The sequence below is a fragment of the Atta cephalotes genome, assembly GCF_000143395.1.
Source record: "Atta cephalotes unplaced genomic scaffold scaffold00052, whole genome shotgun sequence".
In the NCBI taxonomy this organism is placed as follows: Eukaryota; Metazoa; Arthropoda; class Insecta; order Hymenoptera; family Formicidae; genus Atta; species Atta cephalotes.
Genome location: NW_012130116.1, coordinates 1,727,804 through 1,753,585, shown reverse-complemented (window position 1 = coordinate 1,753,585; position 25,782 = coordinate 1,727,804). Strand labels below are relative to the sequence as shown.

Sequence of the window (25,782 nt, the reverse complement as noted above, 5' to 3'; positions counted from 1 at the left end):
TTATATATATATATATATATATATATATATATAGTTTTAGAATAAAAAAAAGTATCGATGTTGTTGATAGAAATATGGACAGACTTGGGTATGTCTAGATATATCCAGCTGGAATGCTTGATTTAGCCGAAATAAGGATTTATAATTTGCGTAAAAATTGTTAAATCAGCTCGAGCTACCCCGGAACGCCATGATACTCTTGGCTCGATCATTGAAGTGTCTTCGGCACAGACTCCGTAAACGCATCGCTCCATATTTACTGACTTTCGTGACGTGCAATCTTTGCATCCATGTCGCCATATGAAAACAAACACGTACTAGACAATCGCAGGATTTTGTATTTTTATATAATTTTTATCGATGAACCCGACGTTTACTTACGTGATGCAATTACCGGCAATTGTTCTCTCCCTAGAGTCGAAGATCGCGCTTCGTCTCAGCGCTATAACGCTTCATTCGATGAATATAAAAACGGGAGCGAAACGGATCGGAGGCAGTGATATGATGAACCAGAAGTAGCACTTCACTTCACGTTTTCGAACAAAGAGGAACACTTCACTTACGACTTAGTCGTGCGTTTCAGCTGTTCACATGGCTCAAGATTTCCGTAAACACACGACGGATCGACTCCGTTTCCTTCTCATTAAGTGGCAAATACGTCATGGGTAGGTCGCCAAATGCTAATCGATGTTAACCATAGGTATTTAGACTTCTGTTTACAAATTTCTTAGAAAAAGTAATTATTATAGTAGATTCTTGGCTACATTTGCATATGACATTTTTTAAACAGGGATTGTTTGAGAGAAGCATTTTGCCGCCGGCTTTCTAAATTTTTGTATACAATTGTGCAATTAGGTTTCTTGCAAATTAAAAATCTATTAAAGAGTGTCTCTATCATTTGTGTATTCCCTCTTGAGATAGATTTATAGAAAGTACTTTTCTTTCAGCCCGTAATTTTCCAAAAACCACACGTGATTTCTTGGAATTTTCTGGAAAGAAAACAATCTTAAAGAATCGTTACGAATTTTTTCCCCGAGCGTGAATTAATGAAGAGTAAAGTTTCATACGTAATGCAAAATGTATAAATTTTTATTTTTTATATGACTTCTTTTACATAAAAATGTAAAAAAATTCTTCACAGCGAAAAATAAAAAAGTTCTCTAAAGATTTTATGATCAATCTCCTAGATTGTATATATCTATTCGAGGAATTGATCAATTCTATAAATAATTTCAATAAAGAATTTTTTTTATTGAGTACGAGAACGAGAATAATTATTTTCTGCAGTTTCCAGCTCTACATATGATTAAAAAAATTTTTTCAAATTGCTTTAACACATATCACCAATCGTAAAAAAATTTGCAATTGAAGTAAAGAATTATTACTTTAACGTTCAATGTATGTATTGTCATATTATAACTATAATGTATGACGTATGTATTGGATAAAGTTTATTGCAATTAACATATTCCGTGTCGTGTGGGTTATCTCGTAAGTGATCCACGAATCTCCGTTTAAGTTGTTTTGACTATAAAAAGAAATTATGAAATAATTTCTGATATTATGATACAAAATTATAATGTAAGTCCTCTTTTTTATATTAATAATTTTTATAGTTTTAACTAGGAATGAAAATAACATATTACTTGTAACACTGTTACGTTACAAGTTACTTTTTTTGATAACGGACTGGTAAAGATATTATCTTTTTTTGTATAAACTTTTTTGTATAAACTTTAACAATTTTTGTGGTAACGAATTTTACAGTTACGTTTATCGTTACTTTTTATATTTTGAACATATTTAGGATAATTTCTTATACTTTTTATATTTATATTCAATCTTTAATCTTTGCTGTTCCCTGTTCTAAAAATCCGATAGGATCAGATAGGAAAGAATCTGAATATCATGTTTTTGTTCGTAAATTTCAGATTATGTATATAAAATATTTGATAAATTTCTATATATCTGTATCGTTTTTTATCATATAACTTAAATATTATTTCTAATCTGATTTCTATCTGGTCGATCATGGCATCTACACCGCAGACACTTCGAATTCGCGCATCTACAACACATTCGCGCATCCATACAATATCCGCATAATTATGTTAACTGTGTATGCTTAACATTTTATTTATCTAGTACAGGCAGACTTGTCTTTCTTTCTGACATATGTTATCTCTCTGGCTGGATTTGAACTATAACAGAAGAATATCCCTGGCGGAAATGAAAAGTTTCATAAACGTTTGTTTAACGTTTACATGAGCGTTTGTGGAAGTTCGTTGAAAGTTTAAAAACAGTCACTAGAGTGTTCATAAAGCGGAAATTGCAACGCTGCGTTTGGAAGACATTCTCTGAAAATAAGAAGTTTCATGAATGTTTGACGTTTACATGAACGTTCAGTTTAAGTGTTCAGCATGCTGAACGCAGACATTTTATTAAAATAAATGATGCAAAATTTTTTTATTGAAAAGTCTCATTATACCGCGCTTTTTATCCTATTTGATGTGGTTTTTTAAATGCGAGAAATTGAATTTCATTGTGTCCCTCTAGTAGTCATGTTGTGTACTATTTGAAAATTGGATATGTAAAAAAATGTTTACTAAACGGAAGAAAAACGCTTGTGTTTTGGAATTAAAAAAAACATTTTTTGAGTGTCATCTTTAAACCGTTTGCGTAAAAACCTTACAAAACGTTTACTGAGTCAATAATTCGCCACATTGGAACAGCGTTTGTTGAATAGAAGAAAAATGTTTGTTTCACGGTATTGAGAAAAGTATTTGCTAAATGTTTGAAAAATTTGACAGTGAACTCTCTGCACGAAGGCGCATTCACGTTTACTGAGTATCCTTTGGAAACTTTAGCATTACAGAACTTTCATAAAACGATATATACTGTATTTTATAAGCGTTCTGAAAGTGTTTAAAACTCAATGGTATTCTATAAGTGTTCTTATAAGTTTGAAAACATATAAACTCTTAAAAAATCGACATCGAACGGTCAACGTTTATAAAGTTCCTTATTTTCATCAAGGATAAAGAAAAAGATTGTAACAAACGAAGAAATGTGACATTGGTGATCTGCTATCGCACCGATAAATTTAAGGTAAATATATACAAAAGGGGGATCACCTCCAATGACCTTGGCCTTGACATATGTTGAGATCATGATCCTGACCTCCAACAGATTTTAGATGACAGTCACTGTTCGTTAAAAAGTTATTAACGAAAAAAGTTTGAAAAATGATGTCTCCTTTCTACAATACGAAATAGAAATTTTCTACTTTAAAGTACATTTTATGACTTTTCACGCGAAGCGACTTCCATCCCACCTCCCCCCTTGCTTAAAAGCAAGGAAAAGTAAAAAAATAAATTAGGCCGAGTTTAAAATTAATACAATAGTAGAAAAATAGACATTAGTGGCGCAATCAATTAATGTCGATATTTATTTGATTTTTGTGATATGTCGTGATCTTTTTACGTGCTTGCATTATTTTACTCGATCATTGTATAGCAGTCGATTTTCTTATCTTAAACACGAAGGAACGATACATCAACGATGTTCCCGTTTATCTTTAGAGAGCGGATACGCATAGATATGTATAACAATTACACGATACAAGAGAAATTTCCTTGAAATCGCAGAGATCGACGTATCGCGCGCCGTGCCGGAAATGCAGCCCCCAGCGTCGTCGAAATATCATCCGACCGGCGAATCTCGTAGCAATTGTAATCGCCGTATAAAAGAAAAAAGAAGAAAGGAACAATTATCCGCGAGAGTATAGGGACGTGGCTCGCAGCTGCATGTTATACAGTTCCGCCGTCGCACTTCAAAGCGTTGCCGTCGCCCACGCGCGAAAACTCTCGCTTTACTGCGTCCGGAAGCGGCGCTTTATGTCCCCTGCGTGATCTCTCTCGCGAAGGTATTAAGGAGACCCTTTCCCGCCTTGGAGATTTCCGCTGTAACACGCGCACGTTCGATCTTCGTCCGCTACAATCGTGATGAAAATTATGATTTCCCAAGCACGTGATATTAAAGTATATAATTGCGCAGTGCATTATGATTGTAGATTGAAAAAAGCTCTCTCTCCTTTTTAGTAACATTATGATCTTCAATCAGATATCAATTTTATTTTATTTAAAGAAATGTTATTATGATATTTTATTACGTTAGTGGTTCTTTACCCAGTGATTTACATCGACATTCGATCTTGATTTCATTATCTGATTTGAGTATATGAATTAGTGCCTCTATAAATCAATATTTAGAAAAGAGCTCTTTCTATTAACATCTCGAAAAATTATAGCTTTGAGATATATCGTATGTATTAGAGAAATCTAAATATTAGTGAATATATGTAAAAAATCCTTAAATATTTTTCCTGATAAGAATATTGGATAATAATCTAACGTTAAAGAATGTATGTTTGTTATCTGAGTTGCTTTGTCAATTTTGCCTTAATTGTATCTGCAGTGAATTATATTTTTCAAATTATGTTTTATAACAAATTTATAAACAAATTAAGCTACAAACTATAGAATCCTAGAGAAGTTCAAAGTTACAGACCAGTGGCAAACATCGAGTTAAGTCGGGACATGTATAACTCATGTATGTAGCATATCGTGAAAGCGATGCAACTAGACATAAGAATCGAGAAACGAGACGAGAACATTAAATGTTATAGGAAAAACCGTTAGATTATTTATTTTTTGTCAATTCGAGGAAACTAATTTTAAGTGCTAATAGCCCCAGAAAAAATATTTCATATATAATTATATATAAAATATAAAGCATAAAAATATTATAAAGATATCTTTTTATCTCTAAAACGTATCTAAAGCCTGATTATATTGTAACAACGTTACTTTGAAACTTTCTTTTATCTGTCTCTTTCTCTTAACTTTGAAGAGGGAAAATGAGGCATTGCCTATTGATGCAATTGGGCTTAAAATATATATTTGAAAGGCGATAAAGAGATATTGACATTGCGTATTGTCTGAGAGATTTATGGATTTTACACATAGGAAACACATGCAGAAACAGATACATGTTACTTTTGTTTTTCAAGTGAAAACTATCTATAATTTATGTGATAAAAAGAAAAGTTAAACAGAAATGAAAGGAAAATGATGAAAAAGATGTATGGAAAAAATAAACGCACATAATTTAAAGAAATCGTTCGGAACATATTTTAATGCTGACAAAATATTGGTTGACAGCTTTGCAAATAAAATAGAGAAGTTATTGCAAGATCTTTCTGACCAAATTCTGGAATCGTATATACCGTTAATTAATTATATTACACGCATACAAAGAATTAGGATCATACGTATTAAGAAACATGGATGAATATAGAGATGGTGTGCAGAATATAAATACGAAATATGTTTTCAACAAATATATTAATGATTAGAAATATTAGAATCACATTTTAGTGCATTCCATGCGTGCATTTTTATACAAAAAGTTTTTTTTCGCGCTTTCGTGGATTTTTTGGACATTCCCTCTTACATTCCTTCTACCAACTTCTCAAGATCTTATTTCCTTCTCTTTTTTTATTTATTAAATATTATACAAGTCTCTAAAATTAAATCATACTTTTCCGTCAATCTGGAGACATGATAGTGTTTCGGCGCTAAGACATTGTCGTAGCTTCTTTTTTTATTTACTTCAAAAAATGAATTTGACTTATTTTAAAAATAAGTATTTTGATTTAAATTATAGAAATAAAAAGTAACATTATATATTTTAGAAAATTATACTTTTATTATTAATATTTAATTTATAAAAACGATTAAACACTGTCTACAAATATTCAATAAAATTCAATTGTTGATAAGATACAAATTATTTTGTATACAGAACATTTTGTATGTAAAATGTAAATATAAACACGTTTAGAGTTATCGAATGACATACGACCAATTTATCTCAAAAGCATGGTGTACTTTATAAATAATTTATCCTGTCAACAACTGAATTTCAAACATTCGAACAATGTTTTCCGTCATTTTTATAAATATTAGTAATAAAAAGGGTAATCAAATTGTTTTTTAACATTTCTATTTTCTTTCTAAATGTGCATATAAATTATTTATGCCTTGGTATATGTATATGTACACACACACACACACACACACACACACACACACACACACACACACACACACACACACACACACACACACACACACACACATACACACACACACACACACATTATCTTTTATTTATTTTCAACAGATTTTTTTACACAAAATACATTTTTGGCACACAAATCTGACATTTTCAAACATGAACATTATAACCATCGCATACAATACTTACGTCTCGTGTTTTGATTTCAAACAAAATTATATATATGGAATACCTAGACAAAATATTTGTCTTTTTAAAATTATATTAGAAAAAAGGCTCAAATAATTTAAAAAATTAAATTAATAAGGGATCAGGAGCGGCAAAGTAAAATTTTTCAGTGTATGGAGTTCCCGAGGATAGATTGAGAGAAAGAAGAGGAGGGTGGGGGGATAAATATATTTTCTCATACATATCTTTTCTACATGGCAAAAGTAACCGCTCTAATTTTATTTTTTTTTTAATAAAATTATTAATGATCCTCCTCCATTTTTATTATTTATTTTAATTTATCGACCATTTTTCGATAAATGTATAATGCCGCAATATGATTTACGTGTTTGTTTCATTGTCGATTGAAGATAATTTTTTAAATGTCTTAAATAAGAAAATGATCTTTCATTTGAACAAGTCGATGTAGGAATCATTAAAAGAATAAATTTTACGTATTTTGATATAAGATCTCTGATCTCGGGATTGTCATATAAAAATTGCATTACATCCTTCAAGTAATGCAGTGGCATTTTTCGTATGTTTGTAATTTCTAAATTATAATTTCTAATTTCTAAATTTCTCCTCGATCAAATATTATACAGATATGAAATTCAATGTATGGAATTCCATACATTGAATCATTCAGTATATGGAGTACTCTATACTAACCATACTAGAGTCGCTATCCATGATAGGAATAATTTTCTTACTAGCACATACATAGACATATAAATCACATAGGACCCTTACATAAAATTAAAGTTTATCTAAATAATATACACAACAATTATAAAATCAATAATTGCTATAAAGAACAACACTTCCTGTTATTTATTTATATTCGTTTATTATTTGTATTCGTAGCAATGCGAAGAAACGCACCTCCGACATCCTACGAAATATTAACGATGATCTCAACGGTATGGTTTCCATACGTATACCCGCTTATCTCTTATGCATCCCCGTGAACAGCAACGATACGTGTTTAGCTTTATTTGTCCTGAAATAATAAAGTATTCTTGCCGACGCTTATGTTAATAACTTGACGATACGTTTTATTTGTTTAACTTGATAATCTCGCTGCACATGAAGATCACTTCTGAACATATATAATTGAATTTGTCTACAATATCATTTTATTATTATTCAGTATGACTTTTTTTATTATGATGTTATTCAAAATAACATTTGATAGATTATCGATTGATCTTTACTGCTTATAGAAGAGATAATAATACTTTTGATTTTAAACTTTATCTCTCTCTGATGAGAAGACGAGATAAGATATGGAAAGGAGAAAATTATTATTTAAAAAAGAGAAATTCTTTCAGAGAAATTTTCTGTTTGACTAAAATATCGACAGCGAATTATATTAATAGTCTGAGAATACGTGAAATGCACAGAAAGAATATAACGTGTGATGCTTATTTTTTATGCCATGCTTATTTTTCTACTCATATCTAACAATAAGTTATTTAATTAAGCGCCAATATGAGGAACTCAAACAAGCTGACATTATAATTATCATTTTGATGCGTCATCAAAAACGTTTATAAAAATCATTTAATACAAAATTTTTAATAACATTATGTAATTCGATTATAATGTAGAACAAAAAATACAATATTCTAAAGATATCTAATTGTATCAAGAAACAAGATAATATTTCGCATTAAGTGAACGCGCAGCGTGAAACCGCATCGTGTCTTTACGCGAAACGGTGAGTTGCGAACGACTCTCTATTCTTGAAAAATATATGAAAATAAGAATATTCAATTAAAATAAAAAAATTATTATTATTTGCATAATACATAAAAATATTTTGCAAAGTACCTTACAAGTATCTTAACTAATGTGATCATATTAATTTTTTTCATAAAGATCATCTTACGCAACTCATAACTTAAACTTTAATCATAACTTAAACTTATTAACTTACATGTTAACAAGAATTTCTCCAACAATTTAATGTTTTCGGTAAAAATATCTGATAAAGTAAATGTATCATCCCTACACAAAGTTTCACAAAAGTTGCAACAACATTGCTGCAATATTGCTGCAATATTGCAACATTGCTGCAAAATGCAATGCCATACACAGATTTTGCAACGATATTGCTTCAAATTCTGTGCTGTATGCAGTTAATAGACGTAACCCACTTTATTAGACAAATAAGTGATAAACAAATTTCAATATTAAGCTTTTAATAATATGTACGAATTTTAAATAAATTCGTTATTAAATTTTTACAAACAACGAATTTATTTAGAGTATAACTTAACATAAAAGTTTAATATTTAATTTTTTGTCATTTTGTCCAATAATAGAGTGTCATGTCAATATGGTTAACATTTGTCTTTAATCATCGTTAATTCTTTGATTTTTTTCAATTCTTAACACATTCTTTTACACAATAATACTTTTTACACAATAATACTCGAAGTACTAGAGGACAAATATTTTATCTGAGATGAGATACTCATATGAAATTGATTTGAAATCCTTTTTTTTCTCTTTTTTTTCTTTTATTCTTTCATGTCAAGGATTTCTGGCGACATACACAGATACCGAGTGATTTGACAAAACTTCCGTTGGAAGTGTATAAACAGTAGCAAACGAAATGAGACATTCCGGACAAGGTTCTTGTGAGGGTAAGTGTACACTGCGCCTGTTCTTGCCTGTTTATACTACAAACTTCGACTGGCTTCCACAGTTGATGCAAGGAAGAATATCTACGAGTGTCGATCTAACAGAATGTCACTACTTTTATCTTTTATATCTATCTACATAGAAAGAAGTTTGTTGAAGTATCTACTTAAAAACATTTTTAGATCAAATCTGAAAATATATATAATTTTCATTCGGATCATTAAAATAATTATATCTCTGGTAAAAAAAAATTGATAAAGAACGATTGAGAATGATATAGAAGAAAGACCCCTATTATGAGATAGGCGCCTAATATGAGATAGTGGTGTTTCCGCTAAACTAATAAACGCTATCTATAAACGCTATTGGTTCCATCATAAATTTATTGTTTTTGGATTGAAAACTATTGGATTATCCGTGGAAAGTTCGTGCCGATGTTGAAGGAAAATTGAAACGCCGAAAATTTAAATTTTAGTATACATTTATTAAATTATATAGGTTAGTCGGCATGAACTTTCCGGACAACCCAATATTTAGTGAAAAATTCATTATTAAATCATGCCTGTAGTTGCAAAAAAAGATTTTAGAATTTAAATGTCAAGTTTCATTGAGCTTTTAAACTTTATTTATTATTTAATATGTAAATATTTGGCAATAAATTCTTCATGTGGTGATAGAGTAAGTACTAAGAGTAATAGAAAAATACGTGATATGTTGAATTGTTAATTACAAAAGATTTGATGATCGTAAAATCGTAAAGTTTGGAAATTGTAAAATGAGATCCCTAAGGTATTTCTAGTATGAAATAACCTATAAGCGTCTATGTACAGTGAAAATCATTGCTAAAATATAAATATTATTGTACAATAATAAATAAAAAGGACAATCAGAATAAACATCGAGTGCCTGTTTCTGCGATGCTTGATTCCAACTACCTAAAGACGAGTCAATTACAATGCATCGCATACTCATTTTGTACGCGCACTAGCTATTGATTTGTATTTTAGAAACATTAAATAAAGTTTTTTAATTGCAATACTGATATATTTTGCGTTTTATTATCAATTTCTCGGGACATCTCATAATTAGGAGCACAATTTTTTTGACTTTGCGATTTGCTCACTTTTTACATTTCTTTAATTAAAAAAAAAAATGAAATTTGAATTAAATTTTTTACATAACATTATCTTAAAGCTTACTAAATTCCCTTCAAAATGACCTATTATTTTTTTAAATTCTGCTCATAGATTTCTAGCATTTATCCAAAATGAACTCAGTATCTCATAATAGGGGCTTTTCCTCTAATATCTATCAATTTGTATCGTTTTTTATAAATTGTATCGTTAATCTTTTAACATCAAATATAAATCCTTCGTATTTTATTGGTTCTTATAAGATTTGTATTCTATTGAAAACTAACGATAGAAACTCTATCTCTTTCTATCGCATTCAATCTATTGTATCTAAAAGAATAGTAAAATAATGAATTGGCATTAATTCATTTCTATCGTTTACTTAACGAATAACAATAAATCGTGTTTATTAACGATACAAATAAAATCGTTATTAATCTGAAATTCATTCTATCGGCGGTGCACAAAACTGAGTCTTTAAAATTCTATTGTTTTTTTTAGCGAATTGGAAAACGTATATGAAATATACAGATGAAATTTCGCAGAGTTTTATCTAATTTTCCAAAATGGACATTTTATAGAAGTTTATCATAAATATAATGGATTATTCTCGATTTACAATTTAATCATTGAATTTCCATCGGTAATATACAAAAGAAACTCTATAAAATTTGATTATTTTTTAAAGATTTTTAAATCGAATTTAAAATCTGATTGTCAGTATATAACTATAGAAATATATAATTTGTCTCTATGACGAGATAAGACGAATTATATTTATGAGATTGATTGGTGGTAAAATTATTTCCAATTCTTTGTAAAAAATTTATTACAGTTAAAATTAAATTGATGAGTCGTCTCATTTCAATTAAAAACCTATACTTCCAAAAAAGGTTCGTGTTAGAGGTCACTAATTCTTTTTAGGGTAGTAATCTCTTATTTTTTACAACGGTCACTATATTTGAGACACTGCAGAAAAAAAATCAGAGATAAAAATAAAAAAGAATAATAGTGATAAAAAGAGGAAGGAAAAATTTTATGGTTGTGAAAGTTGAGCAATAAAATAAACAATAAAAACTTAAATAAAGAGAAAGTAAAAAAAGTAACGAAGCATAAAATTTTAGGGCAAAATATGTAATTTTTGCATTCTGAAAAGGCTTACATTTCAAATACAACGATTTATACGATGTTTTATATTCTTTCTAAATTCTTTAGAATAAAATTTTACTCTTTTTTAGTGAAAGAGAAAGATTTATAGAGTCGAAATTTTGTTCTATATTGCATTCAACTGCGAATCTTTAAAAACTTGAAATCAATTGGTCTTTTCTTTAGGCTGAAAAGAATACAGCCGAAACATCGATGTTTGTTTAGTTTTTTATGTTAAAAATAATTTATTAAATAATTTACAATAAGAATTGTGTAATGGCTCTCAATTGTCCATTTGGTTCATATATATTCAATTCTATTTAGACATACAAGATGAAAAAGCAAGACAAAAGATTAAGATAATTGCTTATTAAGCAGTGTAAGTACACTGTCGCAGAATCTTTTGAATATTTTAACTTAAATTTAACTTAAATTAATTATAAAAAAAAAAAATAAATATAATAACAATGTGTACAATATTGATAACAAAATAATAAATGCTTGAAATGCTTTTAAAAGTTCTAAAATTACTATATAAAATAATAAAATTTTCTTAAATATATTTTCTTAAATATATATTAAAAAAATTTTCTTAAATATATTAATAAAATTTATTTAAATATATTTCGCACATAAGTGCGAACGCACATAGAATATAGTGCTTGTGTATTTTATGCAATATTAATTATAAATATTTCATGTGTGTATATAATATATATGTGTACAATAAATATATATTATACACATTCATATAAAAATCTATATGCATATAGATGTTTGTATGTGTCTAGATATAAGCAAAATATAGCTATGTATGTATATAATTTTCAATCAAAAGAAATTTAAGAAATCATTATTAATATTAAAATCAAAGATTTAAAAATATTTTGAATATTTAGGAAATATATTATTTTATATTATATATCTCATTGTTGGAATAAAAGATTTTGATAGTTTCTAATAACGAAACTCTTTCGCTATTGACGCAGTGCGCGATTTAGAAGAATTCTGTAAAGTATGTCCGTTGTATGATTTTATTCTCTTCTCCTCGTTGTCTCGACTCGAGAACAGATCGTTTATGGTCGTCTGACTGCCCGCCGGATTCTGTAATTTGTGGTGACAATTCCGTGTTCTGTCTCGTGCACAATGCTCATAACGGGAACGTATGACGAGATCCGCGGGAACACGCGATACAAATCCGTGCAGGGTCGGTGTCTGGTGGAAACGACGATAACGATCTCGACACAGTCATTTGATGCACTTGTCAATTTTTTGCGACGGCTTGCCGCTGGAACGCGAGGAATTGACGCCTGCTGGTGACACTAGTTAATCCTATATTATTAAACAGAATGTCGCGTGTTTAAAATTTATTTATGTGATTATTCATACATAACTATACAAAAAGAAGAAAGTTTTATCAAAATATCTAAAAAGGATCAGGTTGTTAAATTAGGGATTCTCGGCCTCAATCTGAAAATGAAAAAGTTCCGAGATATACAAATATTATATGTCATATTAAAGAGCTACTTATCTAAAATTTTATTAAATTGCAATTTTTAATTGTGTCTTTGATAATGATTTCTGCCAAGTTCCCGATGTTTCCCCAAGATACATTCTGCTTAAGTAGTCCTTTAATATGATACGTAATTTGTACATCTCTTTTTCATTTTGATCAAAAAAACAGCTCTAACTTAATATCCTTCTTTAAAAGATACAAATCTAAAAATAATTTTGTTATGGATTATCAAAATAATTATGTAGAACGTCGGTTGCTATTAGAAAATTGTAAAATTTTATGCAGCATTGTCTATTATGCTTAAACGTCTTATATAATTATTTTGATAGTTCAACATAATTATTTTCAGATTTACATATCTAGTTAAATTTTTAGATACTTCAGCAAAATCGATCTTTTCGTATATAAGTTAGTATATAGATAAATATATATAACAAATATTTGTATAAATGTATACACATACATATTTATATATATTTATAAAGATGTAGTTTTATTTATATATATATATATATATATGTTATTGTTAAAAATGTTCAAGTTTGAGTATCGACCCTTTTGTTTTCAAGAAAACAACTCGAGATTTTTTCTGGACATAAATAATATTCATATACTTATTATAAATAATATCCACATATTAACTCTTCGTCACATTATACATTTTGTGACATATACAACATACTGAGTTCTATATAAAAATTATTGCATAAAAACATATAACAAATTCTTTTTTCAATCAAACAGATCTAAGGAATATAATATAGTATCAAGGTGAAACGTATTATATTGATCTTTATTACTAAAAAAAAAAAAATCACAGCATCTAAAGAAAAAATTGGATATGTATATCATGCGAAAGAGACATCGAAGGATTAAATAGAGCGAAAATTTAGAAATTTAGAAAAGGAATTAAAATATTTAAAATAAAATATTTAAAAGATTAAATATTTAGAGATGTTTAAAGATCTATTTACTTTAATAGATTTTTCTCTAAGAAAACGTTGGGAAAAAGTTAGCAGCTTTTAAGTAGATAGCCATAGATAGGCGTCGAAAAATCAGAAAAATGTAACTTGTATGACGCATCTCACATACTTTCTTACCTTGTAATATCTTCCTCCTTTTTTCTCTCTCTCTTTCGAGTGTTATATTTGTCGCCTGAGAAGCAATGTGCAAAGGCGACACACATATGCGACTTTTGGCGCATCCTGGCCTCCCCCCACTTGAGATAGAGATGCAGCCAATCGAGTTCGCGTAGGCGGTGCGACAATGTCTGAGGGCGGCCGTGCTGGACCAACGAGCGCGCGAATCGGTGATGTAGTTGGGACTTTGGGAGTTGGGTCCGTATACTAGGATTGCACTGATTTCGTGGCAAGAGTCCAAAGAGTCGAAGTAGCTGTCTCAGTCTGTTTCACAAGTATAGAAGGGTGCACGTGAATCCAACAATTTGTTCTGAGCATTTCCACAATATCTTCGGAGATCGACAATTGAAAAGGGGATAAAACGTCGATCCTCCAGAAATGTTTCTTCAAGATATAAGCAATTCAGTGCCCCTACAACTGCGGCTACTGGGATCGCCAGTCTTAACGCAGCACCCATCAATCGTTCTGCGGAACTTTGGTATGTACTGTTATTCTTAATAACTTTTAGTCTGTCTTATATTCAACTGTCTATAATCAACAATAATATGATGAGACTATGAAGGTTAACGGTTTATGTTTACGATTTAGGAATTTGAATCTTTAACACAATTAGGCTTACATTTGTCGTACGACAAATTTTTCAAGCATCATTAATTGGCTCCAAAACAGTTTCTTCTTAAATAATAATTTTTCTGTCTATAACCAATTAACAGGCTCGAAAAATTTATTGTATGACAAAAAACGGATAAATGAAATGAGCACGTTTAGATGATACATATATATATGATATTTCAATATAATTCTAATTTTATAATAATACCGAAATAAAGTAATATGTATATACAAGGTAATTGTAAAATATTGGGTTGTCCGGAAAGTTCGTGCCAACTAACTTAAATAATTTAATAAATGTATACTAAAATTTAAATTTTCTGCGTTTCAATTTTCCTTCAACATCGGCACAAACTTTCCGGACAACTCAATATAAAAGTGTGACATAAAATCGTAAAAGGTAACATATAACTTTTCTCTGATATAATTAACTATAATCATTCGATTAAGTCTTTCATCTTCACTTTCTTCTCATTTTTTTTTCTTCAAAATTAATTGTTTATATTGTGGTTTGAATTATTTTATTATCGAAAAAATTAAATTGTTTTACCGAAAATTCTTAGCATGACAATTAAGTTATAATACATTTTTAGAAATTTTTAAAAAGTTATAAATTGTTAGAAATATATATTGATATAATACGTAAAAATATCTAAGATATATATAATTTACAACTATAATTTCCCACTCAATTCAATCTTTTATTTTCACTTTTTCTTCATTTTTTCTTCATAAAATTAAATTGTTATTGTTTATCGCAATTATTATTTATTTATTTATTTTTAATTTAAAAGCAAGATGATTAAGTTATGAATTTTCAAGAAGGGAATCTGTTTTACGGAGAAAATAATTTTTCATATAGTGATAGTTGATATCTCATGAGATCAATGCGAATTTTGGAATTTTGCCTGTGAAAATCTGAGACCAGCATTCATTTGCGGTGTTTTTAAAAGAGAAAGGTCGCTCCCAATCGATTTGCACTATAAGGAGGATATCGTGTTCTTCTCGGTCACCCTGTATCGATGTCGATCACCAAATCCCATGTAATGCGACACACATTGGGCACTGCGAGCGCCTTGATTATTTCGTGAAAGATGAAAGGATACCGACCTTCGGTCAGGCAAATAATCGTTATCTACCTACTATGAATGGCTTTTTACTGCGGTTTACGGGTGCCCAGATAATCGTGTCCATACTTAATGCTACAAGTGCGGTCGACGATGGTGTTGTAAAGGATAGCCCCTGCTGTTCTGCTATTTATGTTACCTCACCCACGTTAATTTTTTCCTACTCATCCTCATTGTTAGATAGCGTCGTCTTTTCAAAAGAAATGTTGCCTACGCACTATTGGTAATTCGAATCGCGTAAGATAGTGGCGAGCGATCATCATTATATTAAATTGAATTCTCTCAGTCTTAATATTTGCAGTATATTATTGTCATATTCCCTTTTCTTTTCTTTTTCTGAGTGTTTTCCAGCAAAAATATTTGAACATTACACAAATAACAATAAATCATTATATAAAGTCTTATTATTATTCATTAAAGTTAAATTATTCATTAAATTATATAAAGTCTTATTATTATTCATTAAACACACAGATAAAATGATTTATTGTGTTAGACTAATATCACATTTTTTTCTATTTTTGTCATACGACAAGTTTTTCAAACCTAGGATAGAGAGATTCTTGGATTTTTCTGTCTTGCAGCCAATCAACAAATTCGAAATCTTTGTCATATTATATAACACATGAAATATTAAACTTGGATTGCGGGAACTTTCCAACAAATAATACAGTGATCATTTCACCTTTATTTAACATTACAATGAATTTAACAAAACAAACATATAACATATATGTAATGATTCATTGTGTCACAGTGTATCATTTGTGTCTCTTGTTATTAAATAAGAAAATCCTTGTGTCTCTTATTATTAGAAAACGTTCTTTATTTGAAAGTTTTTAGCTGTCGTTATTGTATATATTACATATTGTATATCTTACAAAAATATTCATGATTTGGTAATAAATCGCACTTTTAACGCTGAATTATCTTTAGATGATTAATATCGCCGCATTTTGTACATTCTTTTTTTTATCAATTAACTAATTGATTATGCTATTAATTTGCAGATGAAAGGATGAGTTCAAACGGATGGTTATGCCAACCAAATCCTCCATTATTACACGGTGTCACTGCGGAATTAGCTAATCGAAATCTTTGGCAACAATTTCACGAGTACAACACAGAAATGATAATAACGAAGTCTGGTCGGTGAGTGCCTCATTTTATTGTTATTTCTTTCTTTTTTAAAGCAGATGTCAAAATTATATACTATTTTTTATACTATTTCTTATATTTTTTATATTATTTGTAAGTCCTTCGCTAAAAGTAAATAAGATAACAATTAAAAAATAGTTCTAACTTAAATGTCGCAAATTAAATCAAACGATAAAATACACAATGACAAATTTTATCATGGCGCGAAATTATAACAATCTCTCAAATTCTTGTTCCTTCAGTCCACGGGAGATAAAACAAAAAAAAAACTCGAAATTCAATATAATAGATCTAGATAAATCGTCAATAAACCGTAATTGGAGGTATGAAAATTCAGTATTCGTAATAATAATTATTCACGTTTCCGCGCGCGTTTATATGACGCGTCTGAGTGGCATGGGATCGTGGCGCCCGTGTCCTCACTTGGAGACAAGCAAGACGAGATATTTTCCTTGAGACCTCTTCTTCTTTCGGCGCCCGTGAGGGGTGCATCGAAGAGATGCCGACCACTCCCCCACTGTCTGCAACCGGAGGCCCAGTCAGGCGCCACGCCGACACTCTCGAAGCCATCGCGGTACGATACCGTTACGAAACAATGGATTTCGCAAAAAAAAAAACAATACAAGAGCACTATCCCTTATCGCCGTGTTATAGTGGCCAAGGACATGAGGGAATACGATCTAAAATTTTTTCCGGATAAAATTTCTATAGACTACTAGATCTTGAGAATGGAAAAAGATATTCGTTGTGTACCTTTTATTTCAAGAGAAAATTATTTTTTTTATTTTCTTTTTGAAAATGTTTACATAAAAATTTACATTTTTACATAGTCATCGAGCTCCCTATGCTGTAGTCTCTATACTATACCTATCTATCTAAAGTTTTTTTTTACCTGACATATGGAAACCATTAATCGTTTTTAACGACCTGTCGGATCATTTTCCATTATAATATAGTATTTAACGCAGGTATTCTGACACATTAAGTTCTGCACAGTGGAAGTTAAGTGGTTCCAGGTGACCCTTACATGCTTTTTCATTTTCATTCATCAAATTCTTGGAAGTTAGAGCCTAAGGAATTTTATAAATTGCATTTCGTGCTTAGAGTAATAAGAGTTATACTCTTTCCGAAAATTTAGCCGATAAGGTGAGATGTCTAAAAAAAAAAGCATAAAAATGAAAGTAAAATAATGATTTCTATTCTAATTTTGTTTTTATTATATTAGTAAAATAAATTAATATATTTATTTTTTATAATAATTAATTAACCTACTAAAAAAAAATAAATAAAGTAAATTATTATAATATTTAACTTAAGATTAAAAAGATGAATATATATTTTGCGATTACTAACAATAAGATGATTTATTAAGAGAGTCGTAAAAAATATAAAATTTTTAGAATATTTCAAATTAAATTTGATTCTTAAATAAATCAACATTTTTTATTTGCAACTATTTACATTATTGCTTTACTGCTTGACTGCGATTGATTTACGTTCTTATACAAATAATGTTACAACGCCTTGTTCTCTTTCAAATTACAATATTAAATTTTGTCGGGAATGATTTAGTAACATGTTTTTCTGAACGTTACAATATTCCAAAACCTTTTTCATCTAACGGGATTCGTTTTTACCTAAGGAATTGATATCGTGGACATTTAGTCTCAGTATCAATCTTCTTTTTTTCACCGTTTCCAAAATTTGGTCTGACGCTTATTTCTGAAATTTTCTTAATGGTGTGTGCGATAGCATCGTTTTCTTAACTAGACAGACGGGCATTCCGAAATGACGACAATGCGATTAGTCTCGCAGAAGGTGTTTGTCGCACAAGGTGATGCACCACAACACGACATGCCTTTACGATTTGCCTTTATCGTCTCAATCAATAGGCGTTATAATAGTTAGAAATTTTTCGTCTTTTAACGTCGTCATTTTAACGTATTATAATATTAGTCAGAAGGACGTCGCTTTGTCGCATCCCGTTTTCTTATCGACAGAAGCTTTCGGAATGTCTCGCCGGAAACTATTGAACAATTTCTTCTCAGACTGGGGACTCGAGGTCGAAATAATCGTGATAAACGTACGTAGAATTTTGCGTGGTTTTAAGTAGATAATGCGAACGGGCGTGATATCACGCACTATGCTTTCATGTTATATCGGCATCGCGTGGGCGTAAAAACCGGAAGGACGGAAAGAAGGAAGGAAGATCGAGCGATCACGGAGAGATTTGTAGCCACTTATGAACGTTCGTAACTTAGAAGCTATTTACGATTAGTCACACACGACTTTCACACAACAAAGCGCTGACATTTGCGAAATTCCTTCGATTAGTCTTCCTTAGGCACGTGGCACGATGTAATAAATAATATCGAATGTTTTTCGAACTATACATTTCTAGTTATATCTTAGGAATAGATTTTTGGAAAAATATATTGTAAAAAAATTTCTTCTATTACAATATAATAAAAGTTATAATGTAATACAATAAAAAGATCATCGATACTAACGGATTTTACGCGAAGTTGATATTTTTTAAGAATCATTTATATTATATAGTTTATTTAGTTTATTATATTTCAGTACATATACAATTTATTAATACAGAGTATTTTTTCATTTATTTTGTATTTTATTTTTTAAATATTTTTTTTAATTTACGCGATTTTTTTTGTATTTTCTTGTACATCTGTTCCCAATAAAAATGATCATTGCGTGTTATTTCGGGGAATCGCTTTTTCTAAAAAAATCGCATTTCCTGGCGTTTCTTTTGCGGAAGACAATTTACTTTTGTAAGGTTATACGTGAATATCTCATTACGTGACTTTGGACCACCTAAAGTTTCTGCTGGTCGACGCAGGGTGACCATCGATCGTGATTTTAACGAGCTAACGAATCACAAGCGGATGATCGGCGTTTTGAACAAAAAAACGTTGAGACACATGTTTATCTTCACCAGGGCGGTCTAGCCGCGACAATAGCGACGAAGGTGTCTGTCTCTTCGTACGTGTCTCTTCCGGCGTGCCGCTATTCGTAGTTCACCACGTGCCCACCACGTGCTTCTTTTCTCTTCCTCTCTCGCACTAGATCTTGCGAATTTCACAATCATACAATTTATATTCTACAGCACGATATTTGTACATTTGCACAGCTTCCGCGCTTTGAATATATATTAACGTCTTTCTTCTTTTTAAGTACTATTTTAGCTTCTGTGCGACACAGTCTATTTTATCTTTGGTCATCTTAACAATGAATAATAAAATAAAATCGAAAAATAACAAAAGTGTAACAAAAGTGGCAATTGACAGATAGATCTTTCTTGAATGCGAAAACTTATTAAAGAAAATCCGTTGAAAACAAATTATATATTTCTGATGATGAATGGAAGTTCCCTCCGGGGAATTTATTTGGTTTCGACTTTTAAAAAAACTATCCTATTGTGCGCATGTATTTCTTGAACCCTTCTCGGAAATCTTTTTCAATTGACAAAAGCAGTCTCTCTTTCTTCTAGAAAATTATTTTTAATTGTCATAAACTGAAAATGTTATAAAAATTGTTATAAAAATTGTTCATTGAAAAAAAAACAAAAGATTTCTTTTAAAATATTATAAAAAATTTATAATCCTTTTTCAAAAAATCTTTTCTAAAGAAATGCAGTTTATCTTTCCTCTAAAAAAAAATTTAAAATTGTCATAAATTAAAGAAACATTAAAAATTGTCGATTGTTTAGAAAAAAAATATAAGTTTTCTTATAAGTGACATGAAAAACCTTTGTCATTTTTATACCTCTTTCAGAAATCTTTCTTATGTGAGTTAAGAAAAGAAGAAAAAAAAGAAGTAATCTTAAAAAAATAACATGGATTTAGATAAGCTTTACAACAAAAAATATGTTAAAAAAGTGATAAATTTAATGAAATATGAAAAATAGAGAAATGGGGAAATATATCACGGTTTTGAGCCAACTTTTGTCAGACTTACCCTAAAGATATATGTATGTATGTACGTAGATGTGTTTACTGTTTTTATGTATTTATTGTGTATTTCATCATCAGGGATACATATCGGAATTCGGAGGTATATCGAACAGACGCGTGTGCTTCTCGTACAAGGAGATACGAGTAGTCCACGCGACTTTCGAGTGGCCCTGTAATCGGCGGAATGAAACGCGGGCCAGAGCTCGTGCCACCGAGACACGGCGTTATATCACATCATTACAGACGTTATCTCGTTGCTGCGTAATCGCAAGAGGCTCTTTAAACCAGATGCGTCTGTCGCACGAGCACCCGATAGCTGAACCGTCGCGTTCCAGTGATATTAGAGTCACTCTGATTGTGAGTCGTACGAACAATGAATGACCTGATCAAAATGATGTTTTCACCGCTTTATCGACTTTTTTTAAAATTGATAAAGAACTCTAGAAACTGTAACTCTTTGGGGAGGACAATCAGAACTTTACTTATTTTTTTCAAATTTTAAAAAAGTAAGGCCAAAGGTATCAACATTTTTTATTCACTAAAAGAATCAAGCGAATTATTATGAAAATAAGGAGAGTGATAGGAAATTAAATATTTTATCAGAATATAAATTATGAAAAAAAAAATTTCAGAATTTCATCTCTTACACAAGAAATATAAATCTATTAATCTAATTAAAAAGTGGAAATGGAGTGTCAATAATGATTGCTCGGTATTTCTATAAATGAAATTTTTTCATTTAGATAAATAAAATTACAATCGTATTCAACAATTTAAAAACTATAAGATTACATGTAATTATACATGTAATTTTTGTTACGTTTTTTAGATAAAAATTGGCTTATTTATCTTTTATTCATCATTCTTTTCATTCAATCGTGATTATATTATTGCGATCAAATCTTAAATAATAATAATAATAATAATAATAATAATAATAATAATAATAATAATAAGAGAGAGAAAAAAATTATTTAACGTAAAAGACGAGATTTTGTCACGTCACAATAATAATCAAAGAAAACGAATCTCTTATAACGGTACATTTCAAAAGAATGAGGAAAGATAATATGATTGCTATATTTGATAATTTATAACGACATACAGAAATTTTTTGCTACATTATTGAAAAGTCCTGGATTCACCATCTTTTAAAGAAAAGTCTCGAAGCTTGCCATTTTTATACCTGCTAATGTATTGACAATGACAAAAACCGGGCGGAGACCGGGCATGTAAAGGCCACATCCTTTGTCAGCTGCCGACTTGATACGAAGGCAAACGCTAAATGTGCCGTAGAGGAAAACCGCAATTAGGCAAGCAAACGGGACTGCGACTCGATTTGACCTACCGTAGAAATATTTGCGCAGCCGGAAAAACTAGTTGACGAGGGTGAGAGTATGGAAGTCCCGCGTAGTAACAGGAGCAGACTTAACGCGTCGTCCTCTCGGCGACGCCCACTCGTCGCCGGCACGTTAATAACTAACGAAACCTTCGAAGGTCTTTGTTCTTCGAGAGAGTGCGAATACTACCTGCACGAAATGAGACCTTTTCTTCAATAGCGTCAAAAGTCTTCGAAGTAAAAGTTATCTACAAAATGGCTATGCGTCATTTCCAACACTTTATGTCATTGATAGATAACACTAGTTTACAGCTAAAATGATTTTGAACCTGGCAAGGTGTCTTACAGATTTTTGAATTCTGTAAATGACGCTACAAATCAAATTTTATTAGCAGATTTAAGAAAAAATTAAATTTTATGCATTAAAAATGGTTTCTCTAATATATTTTGAATTTTTTTATAAACAAAGATTAACATTATATTGAATTCTGATTAGAAAAGCCATAAATTAATTCATCTACTTTAAAATAAGGTCATTGAAGCTTATTTCTTTTTTAAAAAAGTAAAAATATTTATTAACTTCAACCAGAGGAATGTTCATTAATTCGTGACGTTATATAGTTTATAATAGCTAGTAATTCTCAACTGTTCTTTTCTTTATTTTCGTTTGAGAGAGGGGAAGAAAAACTACAGGGATTAAATTACGGTGCGTGTCTAATGATTGTAGTGCTATGTTTTAGGGGTTGATTTGCAATAATTCCACAAACAGCCAAAATTGATTTTCATATCGAACGCATTTTGTAGCTAAAGAAAAATATTGTCTTCTTTTTTTAATTTCCTTTTTATCTACGAAAAGAATTAGAAATATTACGAAGAATTCTCTCCTAATGAGAAATTATATTATTTTTGCTATATTTTTGCAAGTACTTCAAATTTTGTGATTTAAAGAAATTTTAAAATTTGAAACTCATTGACTCAATATTATTGTCATCCAACAAATTATTTATGGGACATTTTTTTTATCTTTTACAGACGTATGTTTCCGTACGTGCAAATAAACATAAACGGTTTGCAAAAGCGTGAAATTTATCATGTATTCTTGGAGATAGCACCAGCCTCCAATCAACGGCACAAGTACTGCGGATACGAGAACGGGAATAAGAATGGCAATGTGGGTGGCTGGAGCATCGCGGGACCGGCAGATCCGCAGCATCCCTTAAACCGTAGGCTTTATCAGCATCCCGACAGTCCCGCGACTGGCGAGCACTGGATGGAAAATTCGATCAATTTTATCAAATTAAAACTTACAAACAACGTCAATGACAAGAGTAACGTAAGTATAATATACGCTGACTAATGCCTAAATTCTAAGTAGAATCGTAAAGCTCGTAACATATTCTTGTAGGATTTGTAAAAATTTTTAAGTGCTTGTACCTTTATACAATATTTTTACAGACAGCTTCTTACTAGTCATAAAATTTACAAGAAATCGTAGATATTTACGAATAATCGTACATCTTACGATACGCATAAAATTAGAATATTAGTCATAAGTACTTACAAGTTTTGCGAGAACACGTTACGAGTCTTACGATTGTGTTTAGAATTGACCCATAAATTATTGTATTTATTATAATTAGTATGCAATACAATTCAATAAAAGTTACCATTTGAAGTAACAATTTATCTTTAGTTATTTATTAATTTTATTAAAAACAATATTTTATATGAAATACATTGTTTGATGGGATTCGTCGAATATGCATTTAGATTTTTTATCTTTAATTTTTCTAATAAATCAAGGTAATTTTTGTCTTTTTAAATATTTTTTTTTAATCGTTCTTTAATTAAACATATAGTCTGTTTCGAGACAAATTTATTATTAAAATGTTGATCTTTCGAGATCATTCAAGGTCATTTACAATCGTTTGAAGTCTTATTTTTTTATCAATGAACTTCAAATCTTTTGGAAGACATTTCATCCACCACCAAAGTATGAATTCCAGCATAACCTCGCAAATATAATAGTAAGTCTTAAGTCTTAATAGTAAGTCTTAAGAAATTGATCACTCACAGCCGAATGTAAGAAGAATAATTAACTGTGATTAATCGATTCTTTAAGACTTAAGGCTACTCTATTGTGTTTGCAGAGTAATAGAACTCCTTCTCAGAATGACCGCCGAGTTTGAGAAACACTCAACGTGTTTTGTGGTCGTTGAATAGGAAGAAGTAAGACATCCTATACTTCTCACTAAGTCTTCTGAATTTGACGTTTGCAAACTATTTTCTTTTCTTATGAGGACTTTATAAAAGATAAAGTATATTGATAAAAATATTTCTCAAACTCAAAAGTCATTTTGAGAAGGAGCATCATAGTGTTATCGCACTATACTCTGATGACGAATGGAACATTTTTCAAATTATTTTGAAATTTATTAATAAAAAAATAAAAGACTTTAAACAATCATAATTGGCCTCGAAAAATATTAAACTAAAAATCGATAAACTTGTCACGAAATAGGTTACACATCTAAAAAAAAGGTTCTGTTCTACTTAAAAAAAAACAAAGATTATTCGTACGTCAGAAAATTTAAGACATAAAAAGATTTTAATCCATTCGAAGAGTCCCAAATGTATTTCATAAAACTTTTTTTGATAAAATCAATAAGAAATAAATCATTTCAGATGACAGTATTTATTGAATCATCCTGTATGCTAAGTTTAAAAGTATTGAAATATGAAAACATCTAATTATAAGTTTGGATTTTATATATAACAGTATATAAAAGAACAAAGGATAAAATAAATTATTTGTTAATTAAAAGGAAATCTGCATATGTAATACATATATACATATATATAAAATATATATATATAAAATATATACATTTTTTAATTAACAAATAACTTATTTTATTTTTTTAATAAACATTTGGTATTGTAACACAGATAATATTTAGTTAATAATTACTACACAATTATCTCATAAAACGGTGCACAAAAGAAAATAGAGAAATACGTACAAACGAAATACATTGCAAACGAAAGATAAGACAATCCCTAGAGAAAGAAAGATAATAGATAAATATGTATTGAAAACGAAGGATAAGACAATCCCTTGGAGGAAATAGAAGGAGAAAAATTTAGTGGCCGTCGCTCATTTATCTAGTTTTTCCATGTTTTGACAGCTTTGAAATGTTTTTAAAAATCCTCATTCTCCACTCCCATCTCCGCTGTTCTGGTTCATATTACGTTTCTTTTCCCTTTTGTAATGTACGAAGAAATCGTTAGCTCGTTTATCTAATTCAATTTCGATTCGTTTTTTTTAAGCATTAACTCAATTATGCGTTTTCACCAATGTAGATTAAAGTTAATCTACACACATTGATGGAAATGGATATTAATAATTATTTGTAAGGCGCTACAATATTTCCTGGTTCCTTTTTACTTTTTCCTTCTCTCTATTTTTTCTATTTTCTTTATGCATATCTTTAGATAATAAGTACATTATAATAACTAGATAATAGACAAAAAAGTGATACAATCTATGTCTCTTATGGGATAACTGTAATATAAGAACACACTTACAATTAATTTTTCCTAACATTAAAAAGTGATGACTTTCTCTCTCTCTCTCT

The 25,782-nt window shown here is 29.9% G+C and overlaps 1 protein-coding gene across 1 annotated transcript in view; it reads left to right on the top strand.

The window, feature by feature from the left end:
* The first annotated feature begins 14,312 nt into the window (after positions 1 to 14,312).
* Positions 14,313 to 25,782, top strand: part of LOC105623097 (T-box transcription factor TBX3-like) — a 14,953-nt gene continuing 3,483 nt past the window's right edge. The window contains exons 1-3 of the mRNA XM_012204497.1: positions 14,313 to 14,412; positions 16,684 to 16,825; positions 23,177 to 23,477. Of these exons, the coding sequence (XP_012059887.1) occupies positions 14,313 to 14,412; positions 16,684 to 16,825; positions 23,177 to 23,477 (543 nt within the window). The remainder of the gene's footprint in view (positions 14,413 to 16,683; positions 16,826 to 23,176; positions 23,478 to 25,782) is intronic.